At 33.9% G+C, this 19,541-nt stretch overlaps 1 protein-coding gene across 5 annotated transcripts in view; it reads right to left on the bottom strand.

The window, feature by feature from the left end:
• The window catches only part of LOC144546214 (putative wall-associated receptor kinase-like 16), a 37,902-nt gene extending 22,147 nt beyond the window's left edge, over positions 1–15,755 (bottom strand). The window contains exons 1-4 of one of the 5 annotated variants that reach the window (XM_078294753.1): positions 15,241–15,755; positions 14,910–15,026; positions 7,179–7,211; positions 1,173–2,568 (exon numbers count right to left, since the gene is read on the bottom strand). In XM_078294753.1, coding sequence (XP_078150879.1) covers positions 1,391–2,568; positions 7,179–7,211; positions 14,910–15,026; positions 15,241–15,730 — 1,818 coding nt within the window. In that variant the 5' untranslated portion in view covers positions 15,731–15,755 and the 3' untranslated portion in view covers positions 1,173–1,390. Of the gene's footprint in view, positions 1–1,172; positions 2,569–7,178; positions 7,335–7,548; positions 8,809–14,870; positions 15,027–15,240 lie in introns of those variants that run through there. The other 4 variants (XM_078294752.1, XM_078294747.1, XM_078294750.1 and 1 more) reach the window with 4 other exon arrangements.
• Positions 15,756–19,541: the final 3,786 nt, after the last annotated feature.

Here is a 19,541-nt window from a genome sequence, read left to right as displayed (position 1 = left end):
GTCATATATTGGTTTTGAATTTGATTGTTTGTTGAGCACATAATATATGGTGGCAATTACTATCTGAAAAAGGCTGCCAGTTCTGACAAGGTACAGTACGATTTTAGGTGTTGCCATTTCTGGAACAAACCTCTTCTATTCCTTTGTTTCCATTCCTTTCAATAATTCACTTAATAAAATAATACTAAATAAAATAATACTAGCTGCTAGTCCAAGCCAAAAGCTTGAGATCTGATAAATTTTTGCTGTAGGATAATTCTGTGCAAGGGTGACAAGTAAGTTAATTCTACGGATCATAATAAAACACAAAATTAATCCATATTAAGATAAATTTTATTTCCAATAACATATCAAGGGATATTGGGATGCAACTACAATTACACATGTTGAAGGAAGCTGAAGGAAGTTAGAAACTAAAAATAAAATGTACAACTAGCATAAAAATGATGTGCACACAAGCGTATGCATAAATGCCACTATGTATGCATCACAATTAGAGAAATGAATAATTTGTCCTTAGAAACCGATCAATTGAAAGAGTAAAATATGTTCTTTAAATTTAAAATAAGTTTTAATAGAAAAAACAATAAATTAGATAAATTTGTGAGTTTTTAGAATTTAGAGGGGTAAATACAATATTATGAACTCTAGAAGGGGGAATATGTAGTTCCAATTTTGTTTTAGGGACATACATGAAATCTCCCCTTGAATTTAGTGGACAGTCAATGACGTAGATTGGCTTAGAGGTTCATAGAAAACCAAAATAACACGTCTCATTTACATCTCATGACAATAACACATCACGGAATTTGGTTGTTTGTTGAGCACAAAAACATATGGTGGTAATTACCATCTGATAAAGGTACAGTATAATCTGTGAGATTGCCATTTCTGCTCCAAGAAAGCAAACCCCTCTACTCCCTTGTCTCCTTCCCTTTCAATAATTCACCTAAAAAAATAAGACTACTAGTCCACGCCAAGAGCCTGAAATTTGATATTCTCTAGTTCAAGGATAATTCTGTGAAGAGGTCACAAGCAAGCACATTAATTACATCACAATATCATATTAGCATAAAAAATAGTCTACATTTTAATTTATTTTATTTACAATAACATATCTTGGAACCAATTACGATTATACATTAGAAGGAATCTGACGGAATTGTACAAAATGAAGCAAGAAGAAAATTATAAATTACGACAAAGAAGAATACCAAGGGAAAGTGTTTTGAACAAAATAATACTATACAGGAAATCAAGATGACTACATAAATAGAAAGGTGATAGTAATGACAATTTATTGAGGAAATAAAATATATAACCAACATAAGTAGGACAAGAGATATCTATGCGTCATTGTGAGAACAACACTTGAAAAAATAAATAGTAATTAACGACCAATAGAAATGCTCTCGTCCGCTTCCTTATCTATAATGAAATAATTGCTTGTATCCTCAATCTCAATTTCATGTTGGGATCGTTCACTGAGCAGAGTCTCCGTTTCTTCGGGATTGTAATCTTGTCTCCAAGGATGCTGCTTAAGCTTTCTTATTCGAAGAAGTTCTTCGCCTACTTCTTTCATCGTAGGTCGTTGTCCCCCCTTCATACTTAGACATTGCTTAGCCAGCTCAGCAACTGCCTTGATTAATTCCATATCATCTTCATGTTTAATTTCATCATCTAGAAGCTCTTGTATTTTGTTCTCTTCCATAGCAGAGAGGAAGCGAGACGAAAGACTCATCTCATCTTCTGGTGCATCAAAATCAACTACGGGCTTGCTGGTTAGAAGCTCCAGAAGAACTACACCGAAGCTGTACACATCACTCTTGTCTGTCAGTTTGCAAGATTGCATGTATTCTGGATCAAGGTAGCCAAATGTTCCTTGCACAAGAGTGACACATTGTGCTTCATCTGTCGGAACAAGTATTGAGGCTCCAAAATCTGACACCTTTGCCATGTAATTTTGGTCCAAGAGAATATTTGCAGACTTCACATCTCCATGGAAAATCGGAGGAGATGCTGAACTGTGCAAGTAGGCAAGTGCTTCTGCTGATTCATGTGCAATCCGTAGACGGGTTGGGAGAGAAATGCGTGATCCTTGCTTTTTACCGTGTATATAGTGAGACAGGGTACCATTTGGGATAAACTCGTATACTAGCATAGGAACCTCGACCTCTAGACAACAGCCTAGGATTTTAACAATGTTCTTGTGGTTAATTTGAGAGAGAATTAGCATCTCTTTACCGAATTCTTTCTTCTTGCTCTCATCGACTATCTTACACTTTTTAATGGCAACTGTTTGATCTCTTAGAGTTCCTTTGTAGACAGTGCCATGGCCTCCATAGCCAAGTATATTTGCACTGGAAAAATTGTTTGTTGCCTGTTCTACCTGTTGCTTTGTGAAGATAGTAAAACCAAACCCTTGATTTAATTTAATCTTCTCCAACAGAATCCACCCCCCATGTTGTTGAAAGTATATCTCTTTTACTTTTGAAAGGTTTCTTCTCTCCCGGAGCACATATATGGCAACCCCAAGAAATAATAAAGCAGCAATACCGGCAGCAGTTCCTACATTATTTTGTGCAAACTTGCTTTAATCTTCTGTAGTAATATTTATAATAATTGCTCCTAGTTAATACTTGTATATGTATATAACTTCATTTCTGGTCAATGTCATACCTAGTGGTATATATGTTTTATCTTTTAGCTTTCAATTAAAGTGGACATGTTATGGAACTTCTGTTTTTAAACATTTGGATATGCTCCTAGACTTTGATTAATCTCCCTCTCCCTCGCTCTTTTTATCTTTTTTGAATTTTTCCTTGGCCGTGGGTTGCAGGAGCATGTGCAGATGCGCACAGATCCAACATCAAACCACCTTGATGTACTTGCTAATCAATCATTTTTTGAGAGAACAATTGAGCAACACTAGTACTATGTTGTTTAGATTCAAATATTGCGTTGTTTCTATTTTTTAACAAAAAGTTGTTGGTATGATCTCTGGTACTGTTGTCATTTTCTTACAAGTTTCTAAGGTACATTATTAGCTCTCTCAGATTTTAAATTTAAAATGAATTATATATTGAGTGGAATATCACATCGTGGTTGACTGGTTTCTCTCTCTCCTTCATTGTTGTAAAGGTCAATTGTGTTGCATTTATTCAACATATTTAAGTAGCAAATGTCGACTGTCAATCGAAAGAAGTTAAAGTTTCACATACCTGGCCGATGTTAATTATAATATTAAATAGTGGAAGTTTAATGACTGCTGGTTTTTTCCTGGGCAGGGACTTGATCAAATGTTTTATTAACACGATGGAGAATCACTAGACTTTACTTCAAATATTTTTTTGTTGATATGCGGTATAATAAAAAGTTATATTTTAGGATGTTGACAAATTTTCCTCACGTTTGAGATATAGTTCTGTTTTGAAAATTGAAATCAACAAAATATGAAAATCAGCGAAAATATGAAAACAACAAAATTTGACCGATATAACATTAAAGAATTAACGGAAGTACTAAATCAACGAAAATATGACATTATTACCCTGAACACCCACACTGTTAAGTTATCATATCCACCTTAATAAAATATAAAATAGATTCTAGTAGTGTATAGTATTTTTACATCGACGGTGCTATAAATTAACTCGCTCATAACAATATACTCGTTATTATTACATAATAATATCAAAATTAATATTGTTGAATAATTTTTAATTAGATCTTTTTGTAATAATAGAAGTTTAAGTTTGGCAAGTAAATTTTCGCAATTATCATTGAAAATTACAACATTATGTAACAATAATTCTAACAGCTCACATATATAACAGCTAGGGTAGAGAGCGGTAGTTTTATTTTTTTTTAAAAAAGAGGCTAAAAAGCCCATTCCATTGAAGGAATAGAGAGCGGTAGTTATCAATCAAGTTGTATAATCAATCTAGTTATAATAGCCCGAATTACATAATTGAGAAAATGTTTTGTCCCTCAAGCTTTCAACGGCTCCCTTTTTTTCTTCTGATCATTAGCATCCATTATCCCAACAACCTATGACAAATTTTGCGAATCTAAAATTACGAACATCTTATACTTTGGAGTTATATTGGTGTCGCTATTTTTTTTTTCTGGAGATATATTACGCACAAAAACTTGATATGCTAGGTTTAAAGGCTTGCACACATAGGTTTAAAGGCTCACTATGCTATGTATAAATATTGCACTTTGATAAGTTACCAGCAAGGTTTAAAGGCTTAACACAAGTACTTTAAAGAGTTGTAGACAGATATTTAAAGTGCCTACAAAATTTTTAGTGTAAACAAAATTGATAAGTAATATACTTACATGTAAGGTTTAAATGTTTGACATGCATACTTTAAATGGTAGTAGCGAAAGGTTTAAAGGTTCGAGAAACCAAATTTAAAGTGCCTATGGGATTGTACTGTAAAAAGTAATTGATAAGTTACATGTAAGGTTTAAAGGCTTGATACTAAAAAGAGTTGTAGGCAGAGATTTAACAGCTTGAGAAATAAATTTTAAAGTGCCTACGGACTTTTATTGTCAAAAAAATGTTGATAAGTTACATGTAAGGTTTCAAGACTTGGCATGAGTCCTTTAAAGAAATGTAGACATATGTTTAAAGGCCTGAGAAACAAAATGTAATCCTTTGCCTATGGGCTTTGACTGTAATTTGTTTTTGATAAGTTACATGGAAGGTTTAAGGGGGTGTTCGGCATGAGCTCCTTAAGGGTGAAGGATTAAAAATTTAATCCTTGCTAAGGAACACTTGTTCGTTTGATAGTAAGATTAAGAACAAAGACTTAATATGAATAAAATATTAATTATAGTGTGTAAAGACTTAAATACCCTTACATATTTAACAAATAGCCGAAAAATATGATTCAAAAAGTTTCTTTCATTCCTTTTACTGTCACCTTACAAGCTGCGAAAAAAATATATTCAACGGTAGAAGCATGTGAACCAAATAAAAAAAATTTTCTAATGAAAATTATTTCTTTATGTGCATGTACATCAGGCATACTTTCAATTTTATATTGAGATCTTTCTAATAAGGAATAATTCATACGTACAAAATTACCAATTCATACAAAATTTCAATTCTAACTAACTGGTACCAGAACCGTAACAACATTGGTACTGACTGGTACCAGTGCCAGAACAGTAACAGCAAGCACCCAACCGGTACCAAATTTAAATTAAATTACAGCCAGCACCCAACCGGTACCAACTAATACAACGCACTGGACATGGATTTATGGATTTGAGACATTCAATTTAGACTTCCAATTGATTTACGGTAAGGAGAGAAGACTACAGTGCAAAAAAGAAAGGAACTTCCAATTGATTTATTGAACTTCGAATTTGGACTTTCATTTGATTTACTGTCCTTAAATTCTTGATCCAAAGTATAAAAAAAAAAAAAAAACGAAAACCAGTAAAAGAAATGAAGAAACGAATGAGATGGAGCTGTCAGAAAACAACAGACGAAGGGCAGAGAAAATCAGAAACGAAAATCAGAAAACAAGTGAATTGTAAACAACTATTTTGTAATCCAAAATCTACTAATTAAGAACAACAAATGAAAATCATCAAAAAAATATGAAGAAATAAGAGAGAAAAGGAACGGAGGAAAAACTTATCAAGATGGATATCGAATGAAAGAGGAATTTGACGGCAAGCCTCCTGTGGTGTTAGATTCGTGAATTTATCTCTTAATAACTACTTATCTAGATCGGGGAGAGAAGAAAATGTTTTAGTTCTCACCTCGGGCTCCGTGTAGGCAACAGGAAAGAAGAACAAGAGAAATAATAAAAAAAGAGCAACTCCTTAAGGAGCGGGGTTTAAACGTAAAAAGAGTCCACCAAAATTGCTTTAAGGAGACCCTAAGGAGGCATTTTTCTTAAGGAGAGGGGGGAGCGAGATTAAGCTGCAACTCTAAGGAGGTCCCTTTAATCTGAGCAAAGGAGACTCCGTTCGGCAAGATTAAGACGGATTAAGACGTTAAGGAGCGTTAAGGAAGGCTGCCGAACAGGTACTAAAGGATTAACATGGCTGTATACAAAGATTTAAAGGCTTGAGAAACAAAATTTAAAGTTCCTACAGGTTTTTACTGTCAAAAAATAAAACGATGACACAAATATAACTCAAAAGTATTTCATCATTGATCTAATTTGAAAGAGAAATTTGAGTTGAAGATTTTGTAGTTTTAGATTTTGACAAAATTTATCGTAGATCGTTGGAAAACTAGACGATAATGATTGGAGGAAAAAAAAAAGAGTGGGTGAAGAAATATTTTTTTGTTCGTTTGCAGACAAATTGTGAGATAAAATATTTCTAAGTTGAACTAGTTAGATTTTATGTTTAAAACTAGGCCTGCTAGTAGTACTTTTAAAGATTGTAGATATAGCTTTAAAGGATTGGGCATAATGCTAAACAGTGATAGTTTCGGAATGTTTCAAGGATTGAGTTTGGGGGGGGGGTTGTCCCTATAAGGATATAAAGTTGTTCTTATTTGTACCCTTATTCATATCCATTTTATTGAATACGATAAATATATATGATAAATGGGTATAAGTATTTTATTGACAGTACTCAAATAAAAAAATGCTTAAAATTAAATGGATGTACATTATGGATCGAATTAACATGCCATGATTTGACCAGATCCGACAGGTTGTGGGTCAGAAGAGGTAGTACTCAACCATTGATTTCTGGAACTTCTAACATTTATTGTTGAGAATTGAGAAAACGACAATTGCTTATTCGATAATATTTGGAACTGTGGGGCCTCGCTGGGGAATGAGAAAAATGTACAAGTGGCGTTGGTTTTGTTCTATTGGTTTTATTTAAAATACATTAATGAAAAAAATAAATCTACCTGTTTGAGTCCGTGGATTCTTAGCAAATTGTCCCATTTGCATTCAACAAAACAATTGAGGTAGGGGTTAATCGGATTTGGGTGAGTAATTTTTTAAGAAAATTGTATAGGTACGATTAAATTTTTGTGGCATTGAGCTAAGTAGACGATATTTAGTTTGAGGGAGTACTTGTATTTTGTATTTATCTTGAAAAGTCTTCTCTCTATTTCTATACTTGTAGCAACATTCAAAAATTCATGGAAGTTACAAGTTATGTATCTTGAGAAGGTAATAACAAACCTGTAACTAGTGCCACGTTGAGATCACATTCTCCTGGACCAGGATTGTTATGATTGCTATGCCAACCGAAAGGACAAGAACAGCGATATCCTCCTTCAAAATTGTGACATTTTCCTGGCTTGGAGCATGCATTTGGGTTGACACATTCGTTGATGTCTGCAAGAATTAGTATATGCCACATTATCAGATATGCCTACATAATACTGTACCATATTTATGAATACTCTCTGTTTTGTTAATCTGATAGGCAACTGTTGTGGGTGCCACCGCAGGGATTATAAAAAAGTAAAATTAAAAATAAAAGAGATCAAAAGAAATATAAATAAAAATAAAAGAGAGCAAGAGCAGGAGAGAGTGAGAGAGAGAAGACCTTGGCAGCCTCCATCAAGGTAAGGATTGCCTTCATAACCATCGGAGCAGTTGCAGAGATAACCATGATCATTTATTGTCAAGCAAATACTATGATTGCTTCTGCATGCATAGGAGGATTTCTTAGTTTGTGCAATCTCGCATGTTGTGCCTTCTATGGCCCAGTTGACTAACACCGGCAGTTTTTGAGACAAAAACAGAGGCAGTTGACCAACAGCGGCAGTTTTGGTGAGCGCAAGAGCACTCAGCTCGTCATTGGTGATGTAAGTGGTTTGGAAGACGAACGCAGCCTCCTCGAGCACCGTAGCATAGCTGCAACGACTAAAATTATGCACCTCTGAGTTGTTGGTCCTGTCATCAAACCAGACCCCAATGTCGGATGTTTCTTTGGGGATTGCTGTCTGGCAACAGCCAATTCCAGAGCAGGATCCATACTTTTTCAGGATTTCTAGGCTATCACACGAAGAAAGGCACCCTACTAAGGAATTACTACTCAAGTGAAGGCCAAGATAAGCAAGTGTATTACATCCAATGACTGTAAATTTGTTCTTCTCCGTGTTCAGCCAGAGTGACACACCAAAGTCCAATCCCACAGTATTGTAATCATCTTTCTTTGTTGTGGTGTTATAGCACCGGGATGCTACAAGACTGCCTACACGTGCCTGGCCCAAGGACAGGCTTATATTCAGAATGGGAAAAAAAACAGGGTAAGGTGTAGGTGTACCGTTATTGCTAATTTCTGGTCTGACAAGGTAAGGTGTAGGTGTACCTTTCTTGTCAGTTGTGTGGCAAGTGACATTCAATACAGCATTCAGGGAACAATTTAGGCCAATGCCGAAAGGGTAAGGGATGGCAATATCACCACAGCTTTTCTGGCAACCAGGCAGAGCCATGATGCTTGCAGATTCAGTGCTTTTGATGTCGAGGAGAAGTTGGATTAGTAGTATCAGTGTCACCGCAGTACTGTATAAGGTTGGTACTACTTGCAGTGAGTTTATTTTTGTTTCCTTCATCATATTCATAAATAATCTACTAATTCTCTAGATTCTACAAATAAAATATATGCACTGTTACTGCAGTTCGAGGCACTTTATAAATATCAGGATTTGGCAACCAGCCAACCATACATTCATGTACATCACTATTTGGAAAGAGTCAATGTTTACTTGTAATAATAATCGCAAATCAATCAGCCACACATTTATGACTATTTTGTTTCAGTCACACACATATTGAGTGGAACTGTGCAGCCCTTGAAAGTTCTTATATTCTAGACAATAGGGTTGTTAAAATTCCTTTTCGAATTCAAAATGAAAGAAGAAAATATCTTACAAAGATTTTTCAAATTCAAAATCGAAAGAATAATCATCAATTATCAATAATTTACTTTCATTCAAACATCCACATGCATCTGAGATTTTTTCTTCGTTGTCTTCATCATTAACCAAAAGTCAGATGGGCAACAATGACAGTAAGAAACATTCTTAAAATAAATTTAGTTCAATATAATTAATATTTACAATTGAATATGTATAAATTTAAACAATTAAAATAATTCTCTATTTGTAAGTACGTAATTCAGAAATATCACAGTGGCTAGAAACCAAAAATTGCTACATCAAGTTTTTAACCGGCCATTTTTATTAAAACCCTAAAAAAAAGATTTTTATAGATCTGTCCCCAACATCGGTTTTTTTTTCAAAATTGCCCCAACCGCCCGGGGCACAGGCGGTCCACTATTCTACCTGAGCTGGGTAGTCGTCTATTTTTTTTTTCTAGAGAGATATAATATTTTCATTTAAATAATTTTAGTTTTTTTGTTTATGGTGTATACCAGAAAATAAGAAATTTGATATATTTATGAGTGATGTTGTAACTTTCTATAACTTTGATTTGATTTGTCAGTTAGATATCACAAATTTAAAGATAACACTAATTAAGGACTTGACCTTGATTCTTAATAATTTATTTTATTAAAAAATATACATACTTGATACAAATTTCAATTTATTTCGATTTTTCTACAATTAATTATAAATTTTTAAAGTTCAGCTTTTGAAAAAACTTTAAATAGTCATAACTTTAGCTAGAAAAGTCGAATTTGTGCGTATAACCACTTTTTGGAAAGGGAAAATGAGACTTAACTATCGCCTAAAGGCCACATGACTTTTCTTTAGAATAATATTCCAAGGAACAATCTCAGCATCAGATTCTGAGCTAAGAATCTCATATTGTCATCACAGACCAAAATGCACACCACGTGGTATTAACCCTTGGCTGAGAATCTGGTTGTCACAAAGGTTGAAAGACTCGTCTTGTCTGCAATTGAACCTATAAAATTCAAATTTAGTTCTACGGAAAAAAAAAAACATATTTTTCTTCTTTAGAAATATAGATGGAACCGTACTGTTAGAGGTTATATCTAAGAATGCAGAATACTGGTACACCCAGTACCAACTATAAGAAACGCACAATAAGCCCAATATACCATATACCAAAGATAACTGAGAAATTAGAAACAAATGCAACATTGCATACCACTAAAAACACCAATAATAGAGGAAAGATGTTACTGTAATATAGATTGGGTGAACAAAGTGTCCAAGAGAAAGCAAACACAAAAAAATTGGTTTGGTCGAGCCTACTCCACCGGGAGGCATAAGACCAATAAACTTCATTATTAAACAAGATATTACAAGGGATACAAAAATGTTCCAATTGTTAGTACAAACAATTATTCTATCTCACGATCTCTCTTCCTCTTCCTTTCTCTTATTTAATAATGCTACATCTACATCTACGCCTTGGGATTCTGAAATTTTCCAAGGTAAGGTGTAGATGTAGCATTATTAAATATTTGGCAAGTGACATTGAAATCTTTAGATAAGAAGCAATTTTGGCCAATGCCGAAAGGGTAAGGGATGGGAACTCCACCACAGCTCTCTTGGCACCCGGGAAGAGCTATGGTGTTCACAGATTCAATGGTTTTGAAGTGGGGGAGGAGAAGAATTGGATTAGTATCGTTGGCGCGCACCATAGTAGAGTACAAGGTACCAACTACTAGCAAGGAGTTTCTTTTATTTTCCTTCACCACATTCATTATTTTTATTAATGAGTGGTTAATCTATCTGGTTTCTCTGTGGAACATTGCACCATTACTTCAGTTAGAGGCTCTTTATAAAACATATGAGCACTTGATACTGGATTAGTTAATGTAGCGTTTATTGTACATACTATTATATATATGTATATATAAATTGTTATCATCTCATTATAAAAATTGTTATTGTGTGTGTTTTTTTTTTATAAATTGAGTCAGAACCTGAATAGTAGCTGAGATGCAGTTGTAATATTCTTTGTGAAAATTTGATGTTGCCTGCGTGCTCTTCTAAACAAAAATAAATTAAATTAAATGCATAGTTTTTTTATGTGAACAAAGATGTCCGTTTCTCCATCATATGTGACGATTGTTGTGCTTCGATTCATGTTGAGTGTGCGCTTTGGTGTACAAGGCAAGATTTTATGCAAATTGTGAGAAGTGACTGATCTGATTTGGTGAGGTTCTAGGTGTAAAAGAAAAATATTTTCATGTAATCAGTCCCCTTTGATCAATGGTTCCTTGAAGGTTTATCGAAAAGCAAAATATGACTTGTCTAATTGCATGTAATAATCATAGAACCTAATGTAATTTGGTTGTTTGTTGAGCACACAACATATGGTGGTAATTAGTATCTGATAAAGGCTGTCCATTTTTACAAGGTGCAGTACAATTTAGTGATTTACGGTGTTCCCATTTCTGCTCCTAGAATGCAAATCGTTCTATTCTTTTGTATCCATCCCTTTCAATAATATACCTAAAATTAACACTACTGCTCCACTAAGACCTTGAAATTTGATATTTTCCTGTTCAAGAGTATTACACCCAATTACTGTAAATTTGTTCTTCTCGGTGTTCAGCCAGAATGACTCACCAAAGTTAAATCCCAAAGTATTGTAATCCTCTTTCTTTGTTGTGGTGTTATTACACTGGGAAGCTACAAGGCTTCCGATTCATGCCTGACCGAAGGACAGGCTTATATTCAGAATTGGAAAAAAAAAAACACGGTAAGGTGTAGGTGCACCATTATTGTGTTTGTAAGTTGCTGAACTGGCAAGTGACATTGAATCCAACATTCAGGGAGCAATATAGGCCAATTCCGAAATGATAAGGGATGGGAATTCCACCGCAGCTCTCTTGGCAACCGGGCAGAGCGATGATCGTAATGACGAAATTAAGGCACATTCTTAAAATAAATTTTGTTCAATATAATTATTATTTACAAGTAGTGATGTATATATGTATTTTAGAAATAGTTCACTATTTTCAATGATGAACTTTTAAATAGTTCACTATTTGGTGACACCGGATTACACCTAACATTTTCAAAGTCCAAACAGTCGATCCAAACTGTTCATCATGATGGATATATTAAAATATGCATGCAGGTCAAATTTTATATTTTTTTAATTTTTTAATATTTATTAAAAGGGAAAATTGGTTATTTGTCACTTCAAAACCTTTAAATTATAAAAATATCATCCCGAAATTTGAAATTGTAAAAATGTCACTCCAAACTTCATTAATTTGTAATTTTGTATCTCCAAATAATTAATGACTAAAATGCACTCCCTTCTTCTTCTCCTGCCTCCTCTTCATTAAGATGAATATGCTGATTATATCTTGGAGGACGGATAAAGGAGAAAATTGTTAGATAGCAGGTGAACTATTGATAAGTGTCTCTCTAAACAACATCAAACTCTGAGATATATGAGAACTAAAACCATGAAATCCAGAAAAATAATTAATTAAATTCCTTTAGCCACTCTGAATAGTGCTTCTCCAGTAACGTTCTCTGAATTTTTTCCTAGCTACTAGAGAAGCTCGAACTATAGGATAAATTTAAAAATGGTTATATTTAGCAGATTAATTATTCATAAGTCGTCCACTGGATCATCACTTTCCTGTAAAATTATAAGTCGGGTATTCACAATTTCAAAAAATTACCTGAGTTCTCCAAACCTCTAATACCAATCCAGAAGCAACTGAAACATACCAAAAAAAAAAATGCAATCAAAGAATGCAGGAGCTCATCCCTAATCGAAGAATTTATATCTGATAAAATTCCAGATGAATTTACGTACGAAGAGAGTATAATTCATCCAAGTATTTAAGAGTAGAAAGAGAATCCATTCAACGTGATTTACTATGTTGAATTTGAATTGCTGTCGACAACAGAAGTGATTTTGGATCTATACTTATTCATTTACTGCTCGAGCCTCCGAAGAATTAGAGACGACAGTCGACAAAGATGGGGAAGTTACTGAACCGAGATACTTCAATTCGTAGAATGAGATCAAAGACGGCTTAATGAAGAGGAGGCAAATAACCAGCATATTCAACTTAATGAAGAGGAGGCATGAGAAGAAGAAGAGGAGAAGAAGAAGGGAGAGAATTTTAGTCATTAATTATTTGGAATGACAAAATTACAAATTAATAAAGTTTGGAGTGACATTTTTACAATTTCAAATTTCGGGATGACATTTTTACAATTTGAAGGTTTTGGAGTGGCAAATAACCAATTTTCTCTTATTAAAATGGTTACAAAATTCAATGGTCTGAAAACAACAATTTGTAAAATACTTAATGAATAGAAAAAAAAATTAAAATTTTGATCTGCAAGTAAATTTTAATATATTCATCATGTTAAACGGTTTGGATCGACTGTTTGAACTTTTAAATAGTTCACTATCTACAATTGGAAACAGATGAATTTAAATAATTATTACAATTCTCTTTTTAAAAGTTCGTAATTAAAAAATATCACAGGGGCCAGCAACAAAAAATTACTACATAAAGTTTGTAAGATGTTGTTTATACTACAATATAAAGTTCGTAATTAAATTTAATTTATCGCCTGAAGGCCACATGACTTTTCTTTAGAAAATATTCCGAGGAACAATCTCACACATTTAAAAGACTCTAATCTGCAGTTGAATCTATAGAATCAACTCTCTCTCGTGATATTTTTTTTTTAATTCAAATTTAATTCTACGGAAATAGAAAAAAAATCTTTCAAAAAAATAGATGGAACCGCACCAATGATACAATTACACCAGATGCATGTTTCTAGGACCATAGATTTATGGAAGTTGATAACAGTACCCACACTACACTACCCGCCCTGTACCCACAGAGGGGACCACCGAAAATTAAATGTGAAAAACATAACTTTTTTATGGGGATAAAAAAAAATCCACAATTAGAATTTTTTTTTTAAAGTATTAATATATATGCACGGAAGTATTTATACCTATGTATGAAACTATTTATAGTTATGAGGTGAACAATTATTTATTGTGCGGGTACTGTAATGTGAAGATAATAGTACCCGCATTATTGTATACACACTGTACCCGCGGGGGGATCACTGAAAATTAAATGCAGAAAAATAACTTCCTACAAGGATTGCAAAATCTCCACAATTTTAATTTTTTTTCCATATTATTAATATCTACGTAATATTTTCTTTCAAATGAGATCCATTATGACGTACTTTCAAACTCGTTGTCGCGCAAGTATTTATAACTCGCTGTAGAAGTATTTATACCTATACTTGCAAGTATTTTTTACATATAACATTGAAAGTATTAATATCTAAGTATTGAAAGTATTTTTACTTATACATTGAAGTATTTATATGTACGAGGTCAACTATTTTTGTTAGAGGAAAGCTAATGCGGAGATTATTGGAGAACTCCAAAAAAGATAATTATAACAAGTCATGTATCAAAGTAGTAATATTTTTTTAAATGTTAATATCTTATCTACTAATTATTTATAAATACGAAGGTATACATATCTAAGTATTATTTACATATGACACTAGAAGTACTTTATAACTACGAAGGTATACATATCTAAGTATTTTTTATATATGACACTGAAAGTATTAATATTTAAGCACTAAAAGTATTTATATCTATGCATTAAAGTATTTATTTCTATGAAGACAACTATTTTTATTAGAGAAAGGTTGACGCGAGAATGAGTGCAGGAATTGTAAAAGTGAAACTATATAATTAGTGGGAACCATAGAGAAATGATGTTGCTGAAATTTTAGAATAATAATTAGTAGGAATCATAATATATTATTTCTCTAAGTGCAATACTGTAACACGATTACTATAGCGTGGGTACTGTGTGGGTACTGTAGCATGGGTACTAAAATGATTATTCTAGATTTATCCTGTGTTTACAAGTATTTTGAGAAGGTAATAACAAACCTGTAACTAGTGCCACGTTGAGATCACATTCTCCCGGACCAGGATTGTTATGAATACTACGCCAACCGAAAGGACAAGAGCAGCGATATCCTCCTTCATAATTGTGACACTTTCCTGGCTTGGAGCATGCATTTTGGTTGACACATTCGTTGGTGTCTGCAAGAATTAGTATATGCCACATTATCAGATATGCCTACCTAATACTGTACCATATTTATGAATACTCTCTGTTTTGTTAATATGATGGGCAACCGTTGTGGGTGCCACCGCAGGGATTATAAAAAAGTAAAAATTAAAATAAAAGAGATCAAAAGAAAAATAAATACAAATAAAAGAGAGCAAGAGCAGGAGAGAGTGAGAGAGAGAAGACCTTGGCAGCCTCTGTCAAGGTAAGGATTGCCTTCATAACCATCGGAGCAGTTGCAGAGATAACCATGATCTTTTATTGTCAAGCAAATACTATGATCGCTTGTGCATGCATAGGAGGATTTGTTAGTTTGTGCGATGTCGCATGTTGTGCCTCCTATGACCCAGTTGACCAACACCGGCAGTGATTGAGACTCATACAAAATCAGTTGACCAACACCGGCAGTTTTGTGGAGCACAAGAGCACTCAGCGAGTCATTGGTGATGTAAGTGGTTTGGAAGATGAATGCAGCCTCCTCGACCACCGTAGCATAGCTGCAACGACTAAAGTTATGCACCTCTGACTTGTTGGTCCTGTCATCAAACCCGACCTCAATGTCATCGGTGATGTAAGTGGGGATTGCTGTCTGGCAACAGCCAATTGCAGAGCAGGATCCATACTTCTTCAGGATTTCAAGGCTATAACACGAAGAAAGGCACCCTACTAATGTCATGGCAGTGATTGAGACTGATACCGAACCAGTTGACGAACACCATTAGTTTTGGGGAGCACAAGAGCACTCAGCTCTTCATTGGTGATGTATGTCGTTTGGAAGATGAACGCAGTCTCCTCGACCACCGTAGCATAGCTGCAACGACTAAAGTTATGCACCTCTGAGTTGTTGCTCCTCTCATCAAACCAGACCTCAATGTCAGATGTTTCTGTGGGGATTGCTGTCTGGCAACAGCCAATTCCAGAGCAGGATCCATACTTATTCAGGATTTCGAGGCTATCACAAGAAGAGAGGCACCCTACTGATGAATTAGTACTCGAGTCAAGGCCAAGATAAGCAAATGTATTACACCCAATGACTGTAAATTTGTTCTTCTCTGTGTTCAGCCAGAAGGACTCACCAAAGTTAAATCCCAAAGTATTGTAATCCTCTTTCTTTGTTGTGGTGTTATAGCACTGGGAAGCTACAAGGCTGCCAACACGTGCCTGACTCAAGGACAGGCTTATATTCAGAATCGGTAAAAAAACAGGGTAAAGTGTAGGTACACCATTATTGTATTTATAAGTTGCTGAACTGGCAAGGTAAGGTGTACGTGTACCATTGTTGTCAGTTGTGTGGCAAGTGACATTGAATACAGCATTCAGGGAACAATTTAGGCCAATGCCGAAAGGGTAAGGGATGGCAATATCACCACAGCTTTTCTGGCAACCAGGCAGAGCCATGATACTTGCAGATTCAGTGCTTTTGATGTGGAGGAGAAGTTGGATTAGTATCAGTGTCACCGCAGTACTGTATAAGGTTGGTACTACTTGCAGTGAGTTTCTTTTTGTTTCCTTCATCATATTCATAAATAATCTACTAATTCTCTAGATTCTACAAATCAAAAATATATGCACTGTTACTGCAGTTCGAGGCACTTTATAAATATCAGGATTTGGCAACCGGCAAACCATACATTCATATACATCACTATTTGGAAAGAGTCAATGTTTACTTGTAATAATAATCGCAAATCAATCAGCCACACATTTATGACTATTTTGTTTCAGTCACACACGTATTGAGTGGAACTGTGGAGCCTTTGAAAGTTCTTATATTCTAGACAATAGGGTTGTTAAAATTCCTTTCCGAATTCAAAATGAAAAAAGAAAATATCTTACAAAGATTTTTCAAATTCAAAATCGAAAGAAAAGTCATCAATTATCAATAATTTACTTTCATTCAAACATCCACATGCATCTGAGATTTTTTCTTCGTTGTCTTCATCATTAACCAAAAGTCAGATGGGCAACAATGACAGTAAGAAACATTCTTAAAATAAATTTAGTTCAATATAATTAATATTTACAATTGAATATGTATAAATTTAAACAATTAAAACAATTCTCTATTTGTAAGTACGTAATTCAGAAATATCACAGTGGCTAGAAACCAAAAATTGCTACATCAAGTTTTTAACCGGCCATTTTTATTAAAACCCTAAAAAAAAGATTTTTATAGATCTGTCCCCAACATCGGTTTTTTTTTCAAAACTGCCCCAACCGCCCGGGGCACAGGCGGTCCACTATTCTACCTGAGCTGGGTAGTCCTCTATTTTTTTTTTTCTAGAGAGATATAATATTTTCATTTAAATAATTTTAGTTTTTTTGTTTATGGTGTATACCAAAAAATAAGAAATTTGATATATTTATGAGTGATGTTGTAACTTTTTATAATTTTGATTTGATTTGTCAGTTAGATATCACAAGTTTAAAGATAACACTAACTAAGAACTTGATCTTGATTCTAAATAATTTATTTTATTAAAAAATATACATAATTGATACAAATTTCAATTTATTTCGATTTTTCTACAATTAGTTATGAATTTTTAAAGTTCAGCTTTTGAAAAAATTTTAAACAGTCATAACTTTGGCTAGAAAAATCAAAATTGCGCGTATAACCACTTTTTGGAAAGGGAAAACGATACTTAACTATCGCCTAAAGGCCACATGACTTTTCTTTAGAATAATATTCCAAGGAACAATCTCAGCATTAGATTCTGAGCTAAGAATCTGATATTGTCATCACAGACCAAAATGCACACCACGTGGTATTAACCCTTGGCTGAGAATCTGGTTGTCACAAAAGTTGAAAGACTCGTCTAGTCTGCAGTTGAATCTATAAAAATCAAATTTAGTTCTACGGAAAAAAAAAACATATTTTTCTTCTTTTGAAATATAGATGGAACCGTACTGTTAGAGGTTATATCTAAGAATGCAGAATACTGGTACACCCAGTACCAACTATACGAAACGCACATTAAGCCCAATATACCATATACCAAAGATAACTGAGAAATTAGAAACAAATGCAACATTGCATACCACTAAAAACACCAATAATAGAGGAAAGATATTACTATAATATAGATTGGGTGCACAAAGTGTCCAAGAGAAAGCAAACACAAAAAAATTGGTTTGGTCGAGCCTACTCCACCGGGAGGCATAAGACCAATAAACTTCAGTATTAAACAAGATATTACAAGGGATACAAAAATGTTCCAATTGTTAGTACAAACAATTATTCTATCTCACGATCTCTCTTCCTCTTCCTTTCTCTTATTTAATAATGCTACATCTACATCTACGCCTTCGGATTCTGAAATTTTCCAAGGTAAGGTGTAGATCTAGCATTATTAAATATTTGGCAAGTGACATTGAAATCTTTAGATAAGAAGCAATTTTGGCCAATGCCGAAAGGGTAAGGGATGGGAACTCCACCACAGCTCTCTTGGCACCCAGGAAGAGCTATGGTGTTCACAGATTCAATGGTTTTGAAGTGGGGGAGGAGAAGAATTGGATTAGTATCGTTGGCGCGCACCATAGTAGAGTACAAGGTACCAACTACTAGCAACGAGTTTCTTTTATTTTCCTTCACCACATTCATTGTCTTAATTAATGAGTGGTTAATCTATCTGGTTTCTCTGTGGAACATTGCACCATTACTTCAGTTAGAGGCTCTTTATAAAACATATGAGCACTTGATACTGGATTAGTTAATGTAGCGTTTATTGTACATACTATTATATATATGTATATATAAATTGTTATCATCTCGTTATAAAAATTGTTATTGTTTTTTTTTTTTTTTATAAATTGAGTCAAAACCTGAATAGTAGCTGAGATGCAGTTGTAATCTTTGTAAAAATTTGATGTTGCCTGCGTGCTCTTCTAAACAAAAATAAATTAAATTAAATGTAGTTTTTTTATGTGAACAAAGATGTCTGTTTCTCCATCATATGTGACAATTGTTGTGCTTCGATTCATGTTGAGTGTGTGCTTTGGTGTACAAGGCAAGATTTTATGCAAATTGTGAGAAGAGACTGATCTGATTAGGTGAGGTTCTAGGTGTAAAAGCAAAATATTTTCATGTAATCACTCCCCTCTGATCGATGGTTCCTTGAAGGTTTATCAAAAAGCAAAATATGACTTGTCTAATTGCATGTAATAATAATAGCACCTAACGTAATTTGGTTGTTTGTGGAGCACACAACATATGGTGGTAATTAGTATCTGATAAAGGTTGTCCATTCTCACAAGGTGCAGTACAATTTAATGATTTACGGGGTTCCCATTTCTGCTCCTAGAATGCAAATCGTTCTATTCTTTTGTATCCATCCCTTTCTATAATATACCTAAAATTAACACTACTGCTCCACTAAGACCTTGAAATTTGATATTTTCATTTAAATAATTTTAGTTTTTTTGTTTGTGGTGTATACCAAAAAATAAGAAATTTGATATATTTATGAGTGATGTTGTAACTTTTT

This window comes from Carex rostrata, chromosome 29 (genome assembly GCF_964058835.1).
Source record: "Carex rostrata chromosome 29, lpCarRost1.2, whole genome shotgun sequence".
NCBI classification, from domain to species: domain Eukaryota; kingdom Viridiplantae; phylum Streptophyta; class Magnoliopsida; order Poales; family Cyperaceae; genus Carex; species Carex rostrata.
Note: the sequence above shows the minus strand (reverse complement) of the source record. Positions and strands in the feature narration are given on the sequence as shown.